At 40.8% G+C, this 15,282-nt stretch overlaps 3 protein-coding genes across 3 annotated transcripts; 1 reads left to right on the top strand and 2 right to left on the bottom strand.

Annotated features, from left to right (window-relative positions):
• Positions 1-1,535: 1,535 nt before the first annotated feature.
• Positions 1,536-2,981, top strand: LOC131217675 (probable sugar phosphate/phosphate translocator At5g25400). Its single transcript, XM_058212637.1, has one exon. The coding sequence runs from the start codon at positions 1,641-1,643 to the stop codon at positions 2,697-2,699; it is 1,059 nt and encodes a 352-aa protein (XP_058068620.1). The 5' UTR covers positions 1,536-1,640; the 3' UTR covers positions 2,700-2,981.
• A 2,268-nt stretch (positions 2,982-5,249) lies between these two features.
• On the bottom strand, positions 5,250-11,755 carry LOC131217673 (uncharacterized). The gene is made up of 4 exons (XM_058212635.1): positions 11,746-11,755; positions 11,541-11,638; positions 11,066-11,185; positions 5,250-5,807 (listed from the first exon to the last, which is right to left on the bottom strand). Exons 1-4 carry the CDS (start codon positions 11,753-11,755, stop codon positions 5,250-5,252), a joined length of 786 nt encoding a protein of 261 aa, XP_058068618.1.
• Positions 11,756-13,178: 1,423 nt separating this feature from the next.
• On the bottom strand, positions 13,179-14,801 carry LOC131217674 (probable sugar phosphate/phosphate translocator At5g25400). Its single transcript, XM_058212636.1, has one exon. It carries the CDS (start codon positions 14,545-14,547, stop codon positions 13,486-13,488), a length of 1,062 nt encoding a protein of 353 aa, XP_058068619.1. The 5' UTR covers positions 14,548-14,801; the 3' UTR covers positions 13,179-13,485.
• Positions 14,802-15,282: the final 481 nt, after the last annotated feature.

The raw sequence follows: 15,282 nt of genomic DNA, 5'->3' as shown, positions 1-15,282 counted from the left end.
TGCTTCAGTAATGTTGCTAATGTAGCCGTTGGATCTGGTGTCATTTTTTCTCTCTCTTTTTTTTCATGGCTCGTCATGGGGACGCGGATTGCATACTGCCACTGCCGGTGGCGAGTGCTCTGTAGACCCACCATGATGTTACTGTTTTATCCACACCGTAGGTTCATTTTTGATTGAATTCTCGAGAGGAGGACAACACATGAATATAAGTGGTGATGGAATGCCTACCATTAAAAACTTCCTGGGCACTAAAAAAGTTTTGGATGAGATATTTGTTTTTTCCCATAACCGGGGTCTTTGTGACATAATCGACAGTTTAAATAGCTAATAAACATCATAGTGGCCCCAAAGAAGTTTTTAATGGTAACATTCATTCGCCACTATTTTCTGTTGTATGGTCCACCATAATTTTGGATCTACTTCATTTTTAGCTCATGTTTTAAAATGAGTCGGAAAAATGGATTGAAAGTGTGATAAAACACATATCAGGGTTCGCCAATGATAGTGTCTTCATGGATGGATAGGTAGAGGATTTTTTAAAAAGAAAAGAAAAAAGAAAAAAAAGAAGAAAAAAGAAATCTCTGACAAAAATCTCACCCTTTAATCATGCAACCTTTTTCTTTCGAACATGTACCGTTTCCATTCACAGTTCATTTGTGGCCAATCGAGACGATGTTTTTGGTCATCACCCATCCAACGTGGGGAACGGATTCGCTACTCCCCCTGCCACCAGCCAATGGCTACTGGTTGGTGCTCTGTGGGCCTCACTATGATTTATGTGTTTCATCCATGCCGTCCATCTATTTTTATATATAATTTTAGGTTATTCTACAAAAATGAGATATATCCCATTCTCTACTGGACCACATTACGGGAAACAGTGTTGAATGAACTTCGACCATTAAAAACTTCTTGGGGGCCATAAAAGTTTTGGATCAAGATGATCTTTGTTTTTTCCCTTCATCTAGGTCAACAGATTGGATGTCAAATAAACATTACAGTGGGCCTTTGCAGGATTTTAATGGTGGATATCCAATCACTATTGTTTTACTATAGTGTGGTCCACCTTAGATTTATATCCTCTCATTTTTATTATCAAGCCCTAAAATGATCTTTAAAAATGGATGAACGGCATGGATGAAACACATACATCATTGTGGGGTCCACAGAGCACCGACCATCAGCCACCGAGATAGTGGCAGGGGGAGTAGCCAATCCGTTTCCTCCAACGTGAGGCCATAATCTAAATAATCTTGATCATTACAGAGGAATCTCATCTCCAAAAGCAAGGTCGGCAATAACAAACCAACCAACGGTCTCCATCTAAAACAAAAAATCGGTCCACCTGGTAATCCAAACCTCCCAGATTTACCCAATTCAAAGAGTACCCCAATTGGAAAACACATGATGAACGGTTCAGATCTCCCAAAAAGCTCTAAAACACCACGTACATCGGGAGGAGTAGCATCCCAACACCTACTCCCGCGAGTACCTAAACTCCGCCCTTCTCCCACCTCCCTCCCCAAACAAAACCTCCAAAAGGTTGTGTCGGAAGCCACCCCTCCAAAATCCAAACCACAGAGAAAAACCTCTCCTCCTTAACCTACGCCCACTCTCCCTCTTATCCTACACCCCCCACAATGGGAAAAGGCGCCTCCTCTTCCATCAACCCCACCATCCTGAAGAAGATCCTGCTATCATACGCGTACGTGGGCATATGGATCTTCCTATCATTCTCGGTGATCGTGTACAACAAATACATCCTCGACCCTAAGATGTACGACTGGCCCTTTCCCATCTCCCTCACCATGATCCACATGCTTTTCTGCTCGTCCCTTGCCTTCCTACTCGTTCACGCCTTCCACTTCGTTGACCTCCCTTCTTCCATGACCCGCGAGGTCTACCTTAATTCAGTAGTCCCCATTGGAGCTCTCTACTCCCTCTCTCTCTGGTTCTCTAACTCTGCCTACATTTACCTCTCTGTCTCCTTCATCCAGATGCTCAAAGCCCTAATGCCTGTCGCTGTCTACTCCATCTCCGTCCTCTTCAGGAAGGAGTCCTTCAGATCCGACACCATGGCCAACATGCTCTCCATCTCCTTCGGTGTCGCTATCGCCGCCTATGGCGAGGCCCGCTTCGACTCCTGGGGTGTTGCCCTCCAGCTTGGCGCCGTCGCGTTTGAGGCCACCCGGCTTGTGCTTATCCAGATCCTGCTCACCTCCAAGGGCATCAGCCTCAATCCGATCACGTCACTGTACTACGTTGCACCCTGCTGTTTGGCATTCCTCTTCGTGCCGTGGGTGCTCGTTGAATTCCCTGTTCTCAGGGAGACTTCGAGCTTCAGATTGGATTTTGTTATCTTCGGGACAAACTCTCTGTGTGCGTTTGCACTGAATTTGGGAGTTTTTCTGTTGATCGGGAAGACGTCAGCGCTCACGATGAATGTGGCTGGGGTCGTGAAGGATTGGCTGTTGATTGCGTTCTCGTGGTCAGTGATCAGGGATATGGTCACGACGCTGAATTTGATCGGGTACGGGCTCGCATTCTTGGGGGTCGCATATTACAACCATTCGAAGCTGCAGGCAATGAAGGCGAAGGAGGCTCAGAAGAAGAGCACACAGGCGGATGAGGAGGAGGGTGGGTTGTTGGAGGACAGGGAAGGGGAGGGGATTGGGAGGAAGAGCGATTCACAGGCTTGATAGCTGGCCACACTTGAGGAAAAAAAAGTTCTTTGTTGGTCTATTGTGGAGGAAAATCAAGATTCTAGGGTTGGGTTTTTCATGGAGGGAACTGGGTTTTGCTCCATTGGTTGGATTTGGTGGTGCATTTCAATGGTGGATTGTGGAGTTGCGTTTTCAATATGGGCATGTTTTTAGTTACATGTTTTTTTTTTTTTGGTTCACGTTAGTGAATTGGGGGATTGACCTTTCCTTTGAGGAAATCTAAATGGCTATTTATTTATCTGTTGCATTGCTTTGCTACTTTGAATCGGAGTCCTTTTTTATGTAATTTTCGTGGATGTGGTTTCCATTTATCTCCATGTATCATGTTGGGTATGTTTACTATTTTATTATACCATAAAAGATCACATTTTTCATGATGGGAAAAGCAAATCCATGGGTCTTCTCTTCAACACTAAAAATTGACAAACTGTCTGCCTCTTTATTTTAATCCTTTATATATACTTTTAACTTGGCTTCCAAATTGGCTGCAAGATTCTCATTGTTATGCATCATGCTTGCTTATAGATAGTTCTACTAAATACTAATGTTCAGAAACTCAACTTCACTAAGAAAACCTCACTGTATTTGTGATCGACTTGTCTAAAACAATGTAAAGCTCTCCCGTTTCCTAAAATTTTGGCAGAGTTTTTGGATAATGTAATAACATTCCTTGGCATCCATGATTATTAGGTGGCCCTTTTTATCCATGAATATCCACAACTGCTATTGAGTTGACCTAATCTAATTATTGCTGTGACTTTAGTAATTTGCCTTTATTGTTTTCTAATTTGTTTTGTATTGTCGTGAGTCGATGGGCTTGCTTCATAAACAATTTGTTCGTCCTTGTTGAGGACACAGGATCAATCGTGTCTTTGTCTTCCCACCCATAAGAGAGGAATAGCCGTACTGCTTGGTCAATGATCAATCAAGCTGTGGCTTGATGGCCATTGACTTTGGCAGTGCTTGAATCACACATTTGGGGTTTAGGAACTAAAACCTTGTGATTGATTGTTAAAAGCTCCAGTATGTTTCACTTGCATGTCTCATTTAAGAACTTTATTCTGTAATGAATATTGGACCTTGGAAGCTTCTCGAAGGATCACCAACCCTTTCAAAGAAGATAAGTTTCTTGCCGAATACTGTATATATCTTTTTAAAATGAGACTGCATTCCAACAGTCAATCAAACCACTATGTGGCTTTCGAAGCTCCACTTTGCCTTTCAAAATAAAATAAAATAAAAAGAAGAGAGATACAGCATATACCTCGGAGACTGCCCGTCAGGTGCACTATGTTCAGTTCAGATACACTTCAAACTCTAGCGCATCACTAAAGCTTGGTGAGGGATCCTATGGGTCTGTATATCTTGGAAGATTAAAAGGCACTGTAAAGTACGTTGGTGTTTTTTCTGTCATTGATTCATTCTGCATCATAATATTAAATATATGTTCAATATATGTATGTTCTGTCATAAGAACTTGGTATGGTTTTGTTTTCTGGTAGCAATGATCCTTTTACTTTTATCTGTTTCAATGATGAAACCACTGTCATTTCAAAAATCATTGCTCAATGTGAGCTAAAGAAGTAAAATAGCATCGTCGTCTGCACTTACCAGTTTGTCGCAGTTAGAAGCACAAAGGAATGTGTTGCTACAGATGTTTGGTAATTTCTTTTGTTAGTGGAATAATCCTGAGTATGGAACCAGCATTTTTTAGTTGCATATAATTTGAGGAACCAATCACATCAATCCTGTTCGCAAACAATCCATGGCTCATTTTTTGGTTCAGAAATATGAGGATCTATGATTTTATTACTTGAATCGAGTTAGGAACCTCAATGTCTAAGGTAATGAGACTTGCATGGCATGCATTGTAAATGCAGCGAAAATGGTTTAGCATCTGCCTGTTGCAAAATGTACTGTTGTCTATACCAGTAAGCACTCTTCACGGACCACAGTCCTTTAATCATCTCCAATTCTATGTACAAGGACAATTCACTTAAAAAAAATTCTGGGTCAGGTTCATGTAAGAAGCAGATTGTCTTTTATTTTTAAATTTTCGGATTATTTAATGGTATTATTGTATCTCTATTTATTTAGGAATGTTTTCTGTCATTTCATGCTTTCAAGACTAATATTAATATACGAAAACAATTTTTATTTTTTATTTTCCTTTTATCATATAGTTGTATGGAAGTGTTGGTGGTTGGAATTGCCTGTGTTTATGGCTCTAAGGATAGAAGACTATAATTATGGATGGTTCCCTGAAATCAGGCATTATTTATTTTTATTTTTTTTGAAAGATGATAATTTCATTAAAAGACTGAAGCCAAAATATACAAAAGAATGAAAACGAAGCAGCAAACTTCTGCCAGCCCATTAGAAAAGGAAAAGAACTATTTGAAACCAAAACCCAATCTATAACAAAAGATTTAGCCCTCCTAAAAACATTTATCGTTCTCTCGTTCTTGTTCTTGAACACTTGACTGTTTCTTTCCAACCATAAAGCCCACAAAACCACCAGACAACTCAGTCTCCATAACCTTTTCTCTGACTTCCCTTAGCCTTCCTAAAAACATTTATTGTTCTCTCGCTCTTGTTCTTGAACACTTGACTGTTTCTTTCCAACCATAAAGGCCACAAAACCGCCAGACAACTCAGCCTCCGTGACCTTTTCTCTGACTTCCCTGTCCCCCCTCCGTGCCAAGATAGAAGAAAGTCGTCTATTGAACCTGGAAGCACCAATAAAACCCCAGAGAGCTGGAAGAAGAGGTCCCACACCTCTCTAGCAAAAGAAGAATGGAGAAACATGTGGTTCACTGATTCCTCATCTTGCATGCAGAGCGGGCACGCATTCAGAAGAACCGTAGAAAGATTATCGATAGTGAGCACCTTGTTCCTGCCGACTAGCCAACCGAAGACCGCTGCCTTTAACGGAGCACCATATTGCCAAACATATGTTGTTGCTGCTATCTCTGCATCTTCCCCATCTTCATTAATAAACCGATACAAAGATTTCACAGAGAATTTTCCGGATTTGTCCTTTAACCATCTTAAAAAATCCGTACTCAAAGCAACCGGAGAAGCCTTTGCCAAACATTGCAATAGCGTAGCATATTCTAGGAATTCTTCTTTCGCCCGAGTTCCCTCTACGTTGAGGATAGATGGTTTTGGGAGGATAGATGATTAGGTGAAAATATTCTGAAATCAGGCATTATGTGGCAAAGATCCCATAAATTTAAGTTCTCTTTTTTGCTGCATATTTCATGCTTGTCAAAACAAATTCCTTTCAATTTGTTAAAGTCATTTCCTTTTGTTTACATAGATTGAGCTCATTGGATATGTGGCTGGAGGGGACTACTTGTTTCTTGTATATGAATTTGTGGAAAATGGTGCACTAAGTGATCATTTGAAGGTACGGATTTCTAGAATCTACAATTGACAGGGTTGTCAGGTTCCTGCTCTTATCTTGGCTTCCTTATTTAGAAAATTCTTGTTTATTGATTTATATCTGGTACCTGATATTGCTGGATTATCTTATTTGATACGTCAACCTTGTTTCTATGCAAAATTACAGCTACCTATGGCTTACATTGTGGGCCAAAATATTATTTCAGGGAATGTGCCTCTTTCATTGACTGCCAAAGTTCAGATTCACTTGATGCAGCGAAAGGTCTTGAATATATACATGTGCACACAAAACCATATTATGTCCACAGAGATGTGAAGACGGCTAGATGAGCAATATTCTCTTAGATTCCAGTTTTTGAGCAAAGGTATGCATCCTATTTAAGTTAGGGACTGCAACATAGTGCATCAGATGTAACATCCCTTATGACCTGACAAACTGATGTCTGTGCAATTCTAAATCTTATTGAAAAAATATTATTTTGTAAATATTAAAATTTTAAGCATAAAATATAGAGAAATGCATCAATAAAAGAAAGGTTTGCTGGCACCACCACCTTTACATGCAGCCAACTTTGTGGGATGACTTGTGCATGAGATGGCTCCTACTGTGAAGAGGACAATATGCAAAAATAGGCTGCTCCACCCCTTTACAAAAAGAATGGACAGTTTTGAAAATTTTGCAGCTGTCCATATTTAGTAGACTGTCCTGATTTGTCTGTAGGGACACCTTCTGCACTTCTAAGATGTTACACAGGTTGGGATGTGTGCTGCATGTGGGGCCAGCAAACCTCTAGAAAAGTAGTGTCCTAGAAATTAACAAATGAAAATGTATTTGAGACAAATCACCCAACCTTCCCAATCTTGCACAAAATGACTATCCAATGCATCTCGATGTTAACTCACGTATAACAGATCAACCAATTTGATTAATATATATATTTTGTGATTACGTTTAGTGAAGGGATTTTTCTACATGTTTTGTATGCATTGGAGATTTTACGGCTGGAGTTCTAATTTCCTCATTTTTTGCCACACTTGTGGGGTGTATAATAACCATGAATAATCAAAATTTCCCCAGATATTCTTGTGAGGGCTATTTTTCGTTAATTACGGCATTGATTTGCATGCGTGTGTGAAACATTTATTTTATTCCTAAAATCATAGGAAATTACTTGAGCATGGCAATGAGGACTACTGTTATTAATTCCAAATTCGTCTGTAGATTGCAGATTTTGGGCTGGTGAGATTACTTGAGCATTCATTTAAAATTGTTGGAACATTTGGTTATCTTGCTCCAGAGAGAGTGAGTGGAAAAGGTTCATTATTTTTGTTCAGTGTCTTCTCTATTTAGAATAGCAGTGCTAACATCAAATCCCATTATCTTGTGGGGACCTTACCCACGCCTAAGTGGTAGACTCACAAGAGTTTCAACACGAGGTCATGTGTTCGAGTACCCATTGTGGGGAAATCCCACTGTGGTGTGTGTGGGGGTGTGGGTGCAGCACGTGTGAAAAAAAAAATAAAAAAAAAATCCCATTATCTTGTGATATGTTTGTCTATTTTGTCTTCATGGTTTTACCTTCGATATTGAGCTGACTCCTATTTGAAATGAGTTGCCCTGAAACATGCATTGATTCTGACCAAGTGAATGAATCATACCCGATTTGGTCCTTGGATGAGTCACACTCTGACACTGATAGGTAATTCCATGATTATGTTCTAGCTTCCCTGCCAGTTTTATGATTTTTACCTTGGCAATCAGATATCTTCAAGATGGATGTTTGACAACAAAGAGCAATGTTTATGCATATAGAGTAGTTTTTATGGAGCTTAGTACTGGCAGGCCAGCATGTAGTAGAAGCACATGTATTTATATGCTGAACATGGATCTGTCATTGCTTTTATCAGTATCCATGGCCTTTGTAATTTTCATACTCTCAATCTATAAAAGCATTACCTATTAAAGAGAAACTTTAGTATACAAATCAAGACGGATATGTATTTAGAAACACAATTCATTACTGGAAAAAAACAAAAAAAAACAAAAAAAAAAAAAAACTGCTGATTCCATGCCCTCAGGTTGAGTTAGGAGTTGTTTTCTTGAATGGTGTTTCTGATTGCTTGACTGAAAGAAACATGGTTTTGTTATTCGACCCATGTTGGTGAATGTGGTGCCCACCTTTTGGCAGCATTTGCAGGTACCATCATGGGATGGGCCATGCCTCTCTCTCTCCCATCAGTTGGTTCCCACTATATGATGAAACTGTAGAATTACAAACAATGCCCCACATTTTAGCGCGGGCTCAATCAAATGGTTAGGATCATCTGATGAGGAAGTTTTCTATGGTATTTTCCATCCCCTATGGAGCTTAACCATATGAACAATTTGGATCACCAAAAGGTGGGGCCTTGTTGGCAAAACACTTGATTGAAATTGTATATTTCCTCTTTCATAAAACCTGGAAAATGCTTCTGTATTACAAAATTTCAAGCTGTTGAACATAGATCTTTTCGACCACTTGAAGAAGCAGATAAAAGTGGCGAGTCTAGGTGTTACTTCAACCAGGCATAAAGTGTTCACCAAGTCATACCATGAACACAACGTCTCAAGAAACCATCATGTGGGCCACCACATGAATTCGTTCCAGAGCTTTTTGGGTAGTTGTCCATTGTTTTTTATTTTTTCTACTGAGTTTTGAGGCATCCTGTTTTCATGATGGGAAAAACACTGCTAGATGGTTCGGATGCCTATTCACGCACCAAGGTGGACCTCACGTGCAGCTAGTTGAACAAGAAGAGAATTGCATCAACAATCAGATGTGCATATCATGAGGCGTTTCCCCATAAAATATGCTTAACTTGCTCTGCAACAACTGTAGAATTGTAGGATTAGCTTATTCCACTATTTTAAGTAGGCCCAACCTTTGTGTAAGTCCCACATCCACTCCATCCATAAGGTGTGAGTACCTTTCAAGTTCACCCCATATCTTGAAAATCAGGCCAATCCAAAACACAGGTGGGTCAGACATACAGCACAGGGAACGGATGGGATGGGAGCAGTCACCATTAAAACAGTCCAAACTGTGTGTGGGGTCCACGTTGTTTTGTATGTGCCAACCAAACCATTGATTAAATGTAGGCCAACAGGATGAATAAACACCCCCATAATTAGGCCAGTCCAAAACTAGGACAGGCCAGACCACATTATTTTAGAGGTCTCAGGCATGATTTTACATGGGAGTGGCTCATTATTACTAATAATTACAATTCAAACTGATGATGCATCCAAACGCGCCCTTCTTGTTTTATCATTCATGAAATAGCAGTGTTGTCGCAGGAAGGGTATTGCGTCCTACCCATCAAAAGGATGACGTCAGGAGCCTTTATGGCATTGGTACTAGGTTGGTGTGTGAGGTGAAGAAGATGTACCATAAGGTGATTTGTGGGGGCCAGGTATTCATGATTCCAATTGATTGGCCAATCCGTGCCAATGTGGCCCACCTCTCGAAATGCCTCCCATCGTCAAATATATTTACAGATTTGCCCTTGCTATATGTGAGATCCTAAACCTATAGAAATGCATTTATGACTTGGCCATGTAACTCTGCTCTGGAGATGGTTGTGACCCAGTTGTGGTTTCAATCTGACCATTCCGGGCACATATGCATCTTGAATCTGGACCGTTGGCCTACTTATTCTAAATGTTCGATTATTTGTGTGCCACTAAAAATTCATTTCAATGCCTTTTTCTTCCTATAGGCATTAACAATGGGGCCATGGCTATCATCAACCTAATAAGATTGTGGCCCACTAAAAATTCATTTTAATGCCTTTTGAATACGTCAAAAGGTTATTTTACACCCAAAAAAAAACCCACCAAAAAGGGTCAGTGGTTAGTCCCTTGATAGACGAGCCACGGTCCAAAAATGACGTGGATTGGAGAAATCAACCCTTTTGATCATTGGATGGTTCCTTTGAAAGTGGATTGTCCGTATGTTCATTTGGGGGGCGAATGATCACATGGTTAAGATGGCCTGATTGGTGAGAACTGAGAATTTTGGGCCATGTTCCATCCATGGTGAGGCCTACCAATTGAACGGTCTAGAGTGCCAGGCTACTGACCTTGTGTAATTGAGGACATGAACAGTTGGTGCTCCCGGCTGGGTGATCAAATCCGTTGATCTGATATGAAACCAGTGGTTTAGATCAGCCAGTCACGTGCCCCACTTGTACAAACTCAAAGCTCAAAGATACCGTCCATTTCCTGGGGATCCTGCTTTCTTTAACTGTTACACATGCATGATGGAAAAATCGAAAGGAAGTAAGCAAGAATACATGGTAGTTCTCTACTGTATTTCGAATGGTGGTGATGCATGCACCATACACGGGTTGGCAGCTCAGTTAGGCCCCACCGTGATGTTTGTGTGAAATCCACCCTTACTAACAGGTGCGTCACCCCATGTGGGCCCAGGATCCAAAATTCAGCCCCATCCATGGTTCAGGTGGACCACACGATTTGAAACAGTTTACAGGGCAATCCTCACCCTGCAAGCTTTTTCCCCTTGTGTGGCCCACCTAAATCACGGATAGGCCTGACGTTGGGCCCCAGGCGTAAATTTTAGCGTGGCATCTAATATTTAGTGTGGATTTCATATAATCAGCACGGTGGACCTTCCAAAAATCAAGGGTGGACATTTCTCTCGCAGCTGCTTCCTTTGTTGTGGCCCACCTGAATTACAGCAGCTTGATTTTTGGCCCTGCGCCTAATGTAGGATCATACATCTAATCGGAATGAATTTCACATACACATCGCGGTGGGCCCCAAAAAAAATTGGGTGCTTCCATCCGGCAACTGTTCCAACCTTAAATTGTGGGAAAAAGAAAAAAGTAAAAATAGGCATCTCAAGAAATTATAGGATTGTGATCCGCCAAACAAGGCCAGTAACTCCAGTAAGTGAGCAGTTTTCCACCATGAAAGTAACAACCCAAACTGAATATAATCCACCCACCCATCCATAGCAAACAATAACATCTTCGCCATAAACTAGTGTGTTCTGCAATAATATTGAGAATCACATTATCATATGATCACATAGATTTCAAATTAAGGCCATCAAAATTCCACCTAATCTCATTGCTTTCTTTGAGTCAACCAAGCTCAGCTAGACACTTGAGTTCAGCCAGGTATTTAGGTTTTTGAACCATGATACCCAAAATTCGCTAACCTTAATTTAAAAAAAAAAAACAAAAAAACAAAAAAAAAAACAAAACAAAAAGGTCAAGAACAGACATTTCAAGAAATTTTAAGATTGTAGTTCACCAAACAATGTAAATTCTCCACTCAGTCTCTCAAGGCTTTTTCTCCCAGGAAGCCTACACCTTCAAAACTTCACTCCAATATGTTCATACCATCCAAACTTCTAATGAGATCAACATCATTCCTATATGACCCATAACATAAGGTACAGAAACTTTAGAAATGGGAGGAAAACCACTGAAAGCCAAACCTACAAGGACACCAAAACCAGTTTAATCAACAAGCCAGCAATTCATTTCATCTAGGGTGCAAATCCTAAAGCAACCATTTCATCCCACTTAAATGCTTCCGATGTACCTTCCTCCATTCATCAAATGCAATCTAGGCCAGTAGCTGCCTGTCTTTTCTCGCTTCTCTATGCCACCAATCAATCAAAAACTCCCAAGAAAATTAGGATAAAGAGCCCCATCAAATTCAAATCTGATAGGATAAAGGTGCTGAAACTCTCATCCCATCTGAAGAGGAAGATGCGTCCACGTGATCTAAGACTGCAGATTGAAGGGAATGCTTCTAATCCAAGACGGAAGATTGAACGAAATGCTTCTAATCCAAGATGGATGATTGAAGGGAATGCTTTTAATCCAGTGAAGGCAACGATTCTAAGCCAGCCTATGTTTTTGTCCTGTAAGAACATCAGTGGCTCAACAACATTCTACGCATTCCACAGTAGTGGTGTATACTATATGCAAGGAAAGAGCTTCTACTATACAATAACCTTCTTTTTTCTTTTCTTTTTTTTTTTTTCTTTTTTGAAGATTGCTCCTATAATCTTGTTTTTTTATCATTAAAGTTGAAATGGGAGGTGATATTCCCCAAGAAACTTATCTTCTTTGAAAGGGGCGGTGATCACTAAACTAGATTCATCACAAAATGGTCCCACCAAGAAACCTCCAAGTTCTGATATTCATAATGGAATGAAATTCTTAAAATAGATGTGCAAGCAAAATATAGTGAAACTTTTAGTAGTCATTCACAAGTTTTTGGTTCCTCAAAGCCTGGTGTGAGATTTGAACGCCACCAAAGTCAATAGTCACGAAGCCACAACTTGATCAATCATTGACAAAGCACTAAAGCCATTCCTCCGTTACCGGTAGGAAGATAAAGGGACATGATTGATCCTATCCTCAACAAGGAGGAACAATTGTTCATGAAGCAAGCACATTGACTAAATACAATGCAAAACAAATTAGAAAACAACAAAGAGAAACTACGAAGGTTGCAGTGACAAGTAGACTAGGTAAACTTGGTAGCGGTTATAGATATTCATGAATAGAAAAGGCCACCTAATAATCATGAACGCCATGCAATATTATTAGATTATGCAAAAACTCAGCCAAATTTTTAGGAAACAGGAGAGCTTTACATTGTGTTAGACAAAGTTGATCACAAATACTGTGAGGTTTACTTATTGAAGTTGAGTTTCTGATAATTAGTTTATAGTACAACTACATATAAGCTTGACCAAAACGGCAGGCATGAAGCATAAAAACGAGAACATTGCAGCAAATTTGGAAGCTTTAAAAGTATATATAGAGGATAAAAGTAAAGAGGCAGACAGTTTGTCAATTTTTAGTGTTGAAGAGAAGACCCATGGCATTGCTTTTCACATCATGAAAAATACGATTTTTCATGGTATAATAAAATAGTAAACATACCTAACATGATACATGGAGATAAATAGAAACCACATCCAAGAAAATTAAATAAAAGAAGAGTCCAATTCAAAGTGGTAAAGCAATGCAATGGATAAATAATAGCCATTAAATTTCCTCAAAGGAAGAGTTCTTACACAGACTATTCTTGGAATTCACTAACATGAACAACAGCAAACGAGTAACTTAAAACATACCCATATGGAAAACCCACCTCCACAATCCACCACTGAAATGCATTGAATTTGAAAACGCACCACCAAATCCATCCAATGGAGTTAAACCCATTTCCCTCCACAAAAAAAAAAACCCCAACTCGGGAATCTCGATTTTCCTCATTAAACAAACAAAGAATTTTGTTTTCCCCCTCAAGTGTGCCCAGCTTTCAAGCCTGTGAATCACTCTTCCTCCCAATCTCCTCCCCTTCCCTCTCCTCTGACAACAACCTGCCCTCCTCCTCATCCACCTGCGTGCTCTTCTTCTGAGATTCCTTTGCCCTCATTGCCTGCAGCTTCGAATGGTTGTAATGAGCAACCCCCAAGAAGGCAAGCCCATATCCAACCAAATTCACCATTGTGACTGTATCCCTGATCACAGACCACGAGAATGCAATCAACAGCCAATCCTTCACGACCCCGGCCACATTCATCGTGAGCGCTGACGTCTTCCCGATCAACAGAAAAACTGCCAAATTCAGTGCAAACGCACACAGAGAGTTCGTCCCGAATATGACAAAATCCAATCTGAAGCTCGAAGTCTCCCTGAGAAGGGGGAATTCAACGAGCACCCACGGCACGAAGAGGAATGCCAAACAGCAGGGTGCAATGTAGTAGAGCGACGTGATCGGATTGAGGCTAATGCCCTTGGAGGTGAGCAGGATCTGGATAAGCACAAGCCGGGTGGCCTCAAACGCGACGGCACCAAGCTGGAGAGTGACACCCCAGGAGTCGAAGCGGGCCTCACCGTAGGCGGCGATAGCGACACCGAAGGAGATGGAGAGCATATTGGCCATGGTGTTGGATCGGAAGGACTCCTTCCTAAAGAGGACGGAGATGGAGTAGACAGCGACAGGCATTAGGGCTTTGAGCATCTGGATGAAGGAGACAGAGAGGTAAATGTAGGCAGAGTTCGAGAACCAGAGAGAGAGGGAGTAGAGAGATCCAATGGGGACCACTGAATTAAGGTAGACCTTGCGGGTCATGGAAGAAGGGAGGTCAACGAAGTGGAAGGCGTGAACGAGTAGGAAAGCGAGGGAAGAGCAGAAAAGCATGTGGATCATAGTGAGGGAAATGGGAAAGGGCCAGTTGTACATCTTACGGTCGAGGATGTATTTGTTATACACAATCACTGAGAATGATAGGAAGATCCATATGCCCACGTAAGCGTATGATAGCAGGATCTTCTTAAGGATGGTGGGATTGATGAAGGAAGAGGAACCCTTTCCCATTTGTGGGGGAGAGCGGGTGTAGGGTTAAGGAAGAGAGGTTTTCCTTCTGGTTCGGAGTTTGGAGGGAGGTGGAGGGGTAGAGCTTTGGACAGTGTATGCATCTCGTGGAGGTTTTGTTTGAGGGAGGAGGGATGGGGATGTCAACGGTACGGGTTAGGGCCTACCCAACCTCTATCGAAGCCCAGCCTAACCCAGGCCGGGCCCCTGATGGGCTAAAAAAATCGCCTGAACTGTTTACCCTTCCATCATAAGATTGATAGAAAGAGAGATGAGTTTTCCAATATTTGTAGATTAAAAATAGAGACGGTGACTAGTATGGATTTTTCAAATTAAAAAAAAAAAAAACAAAAAAACAATAATAATAATAATAAATAAAATTTCTAATTATCTTACCCTTATGGGTTGGGCTAGGCCAAGCTTATATGATAAGCTGTTACATGTGGTCGAAGCCTAGCCTGTTTCTTATGGGCCTGACATTCAATCCTAAAGCCGGGCCCAGGCTATATACCCACCTAAGCCTAGCCTAAAGCAGGCCATGCCTAAAAGCCCAACAGACAAATTCAACCCATAAGACAACTCTAGGTGAGAGAGAGTGGAATATAATGTCTTCACAGGAATGGGTGTTGGGATGATATACGAGCTGTTTTAGAGCTTTTTGTAGAAAAGGGGTTGAGATTGTTCATAAAATGTTTTTAAAAAAAAAAAAAAAAAGCTTTGGGGTACTCTTTGAATTAA

The sequence above is a fragment of the Magnolia sinica genome, chromosome 10, assembly GCF_029962835.1.
Source record: "Magnolia sinica isolate HGM2019 chromosome 10, MsV1, whole genome shotgun sequence".
Taxonomy (NCBI): domain Eukaryota; kingdom Viridiplantae; phylum Streptophyta; class Magnoliopsida; order Magnoliales; family Magnoliaceae; genus Magnolia; species Magnolia sinica.
The sequence above is the reverse complement of the archived record's forward strand: the minus strand, read 5'-3'. Positions and strand labels throughout refer to the sequence as shown.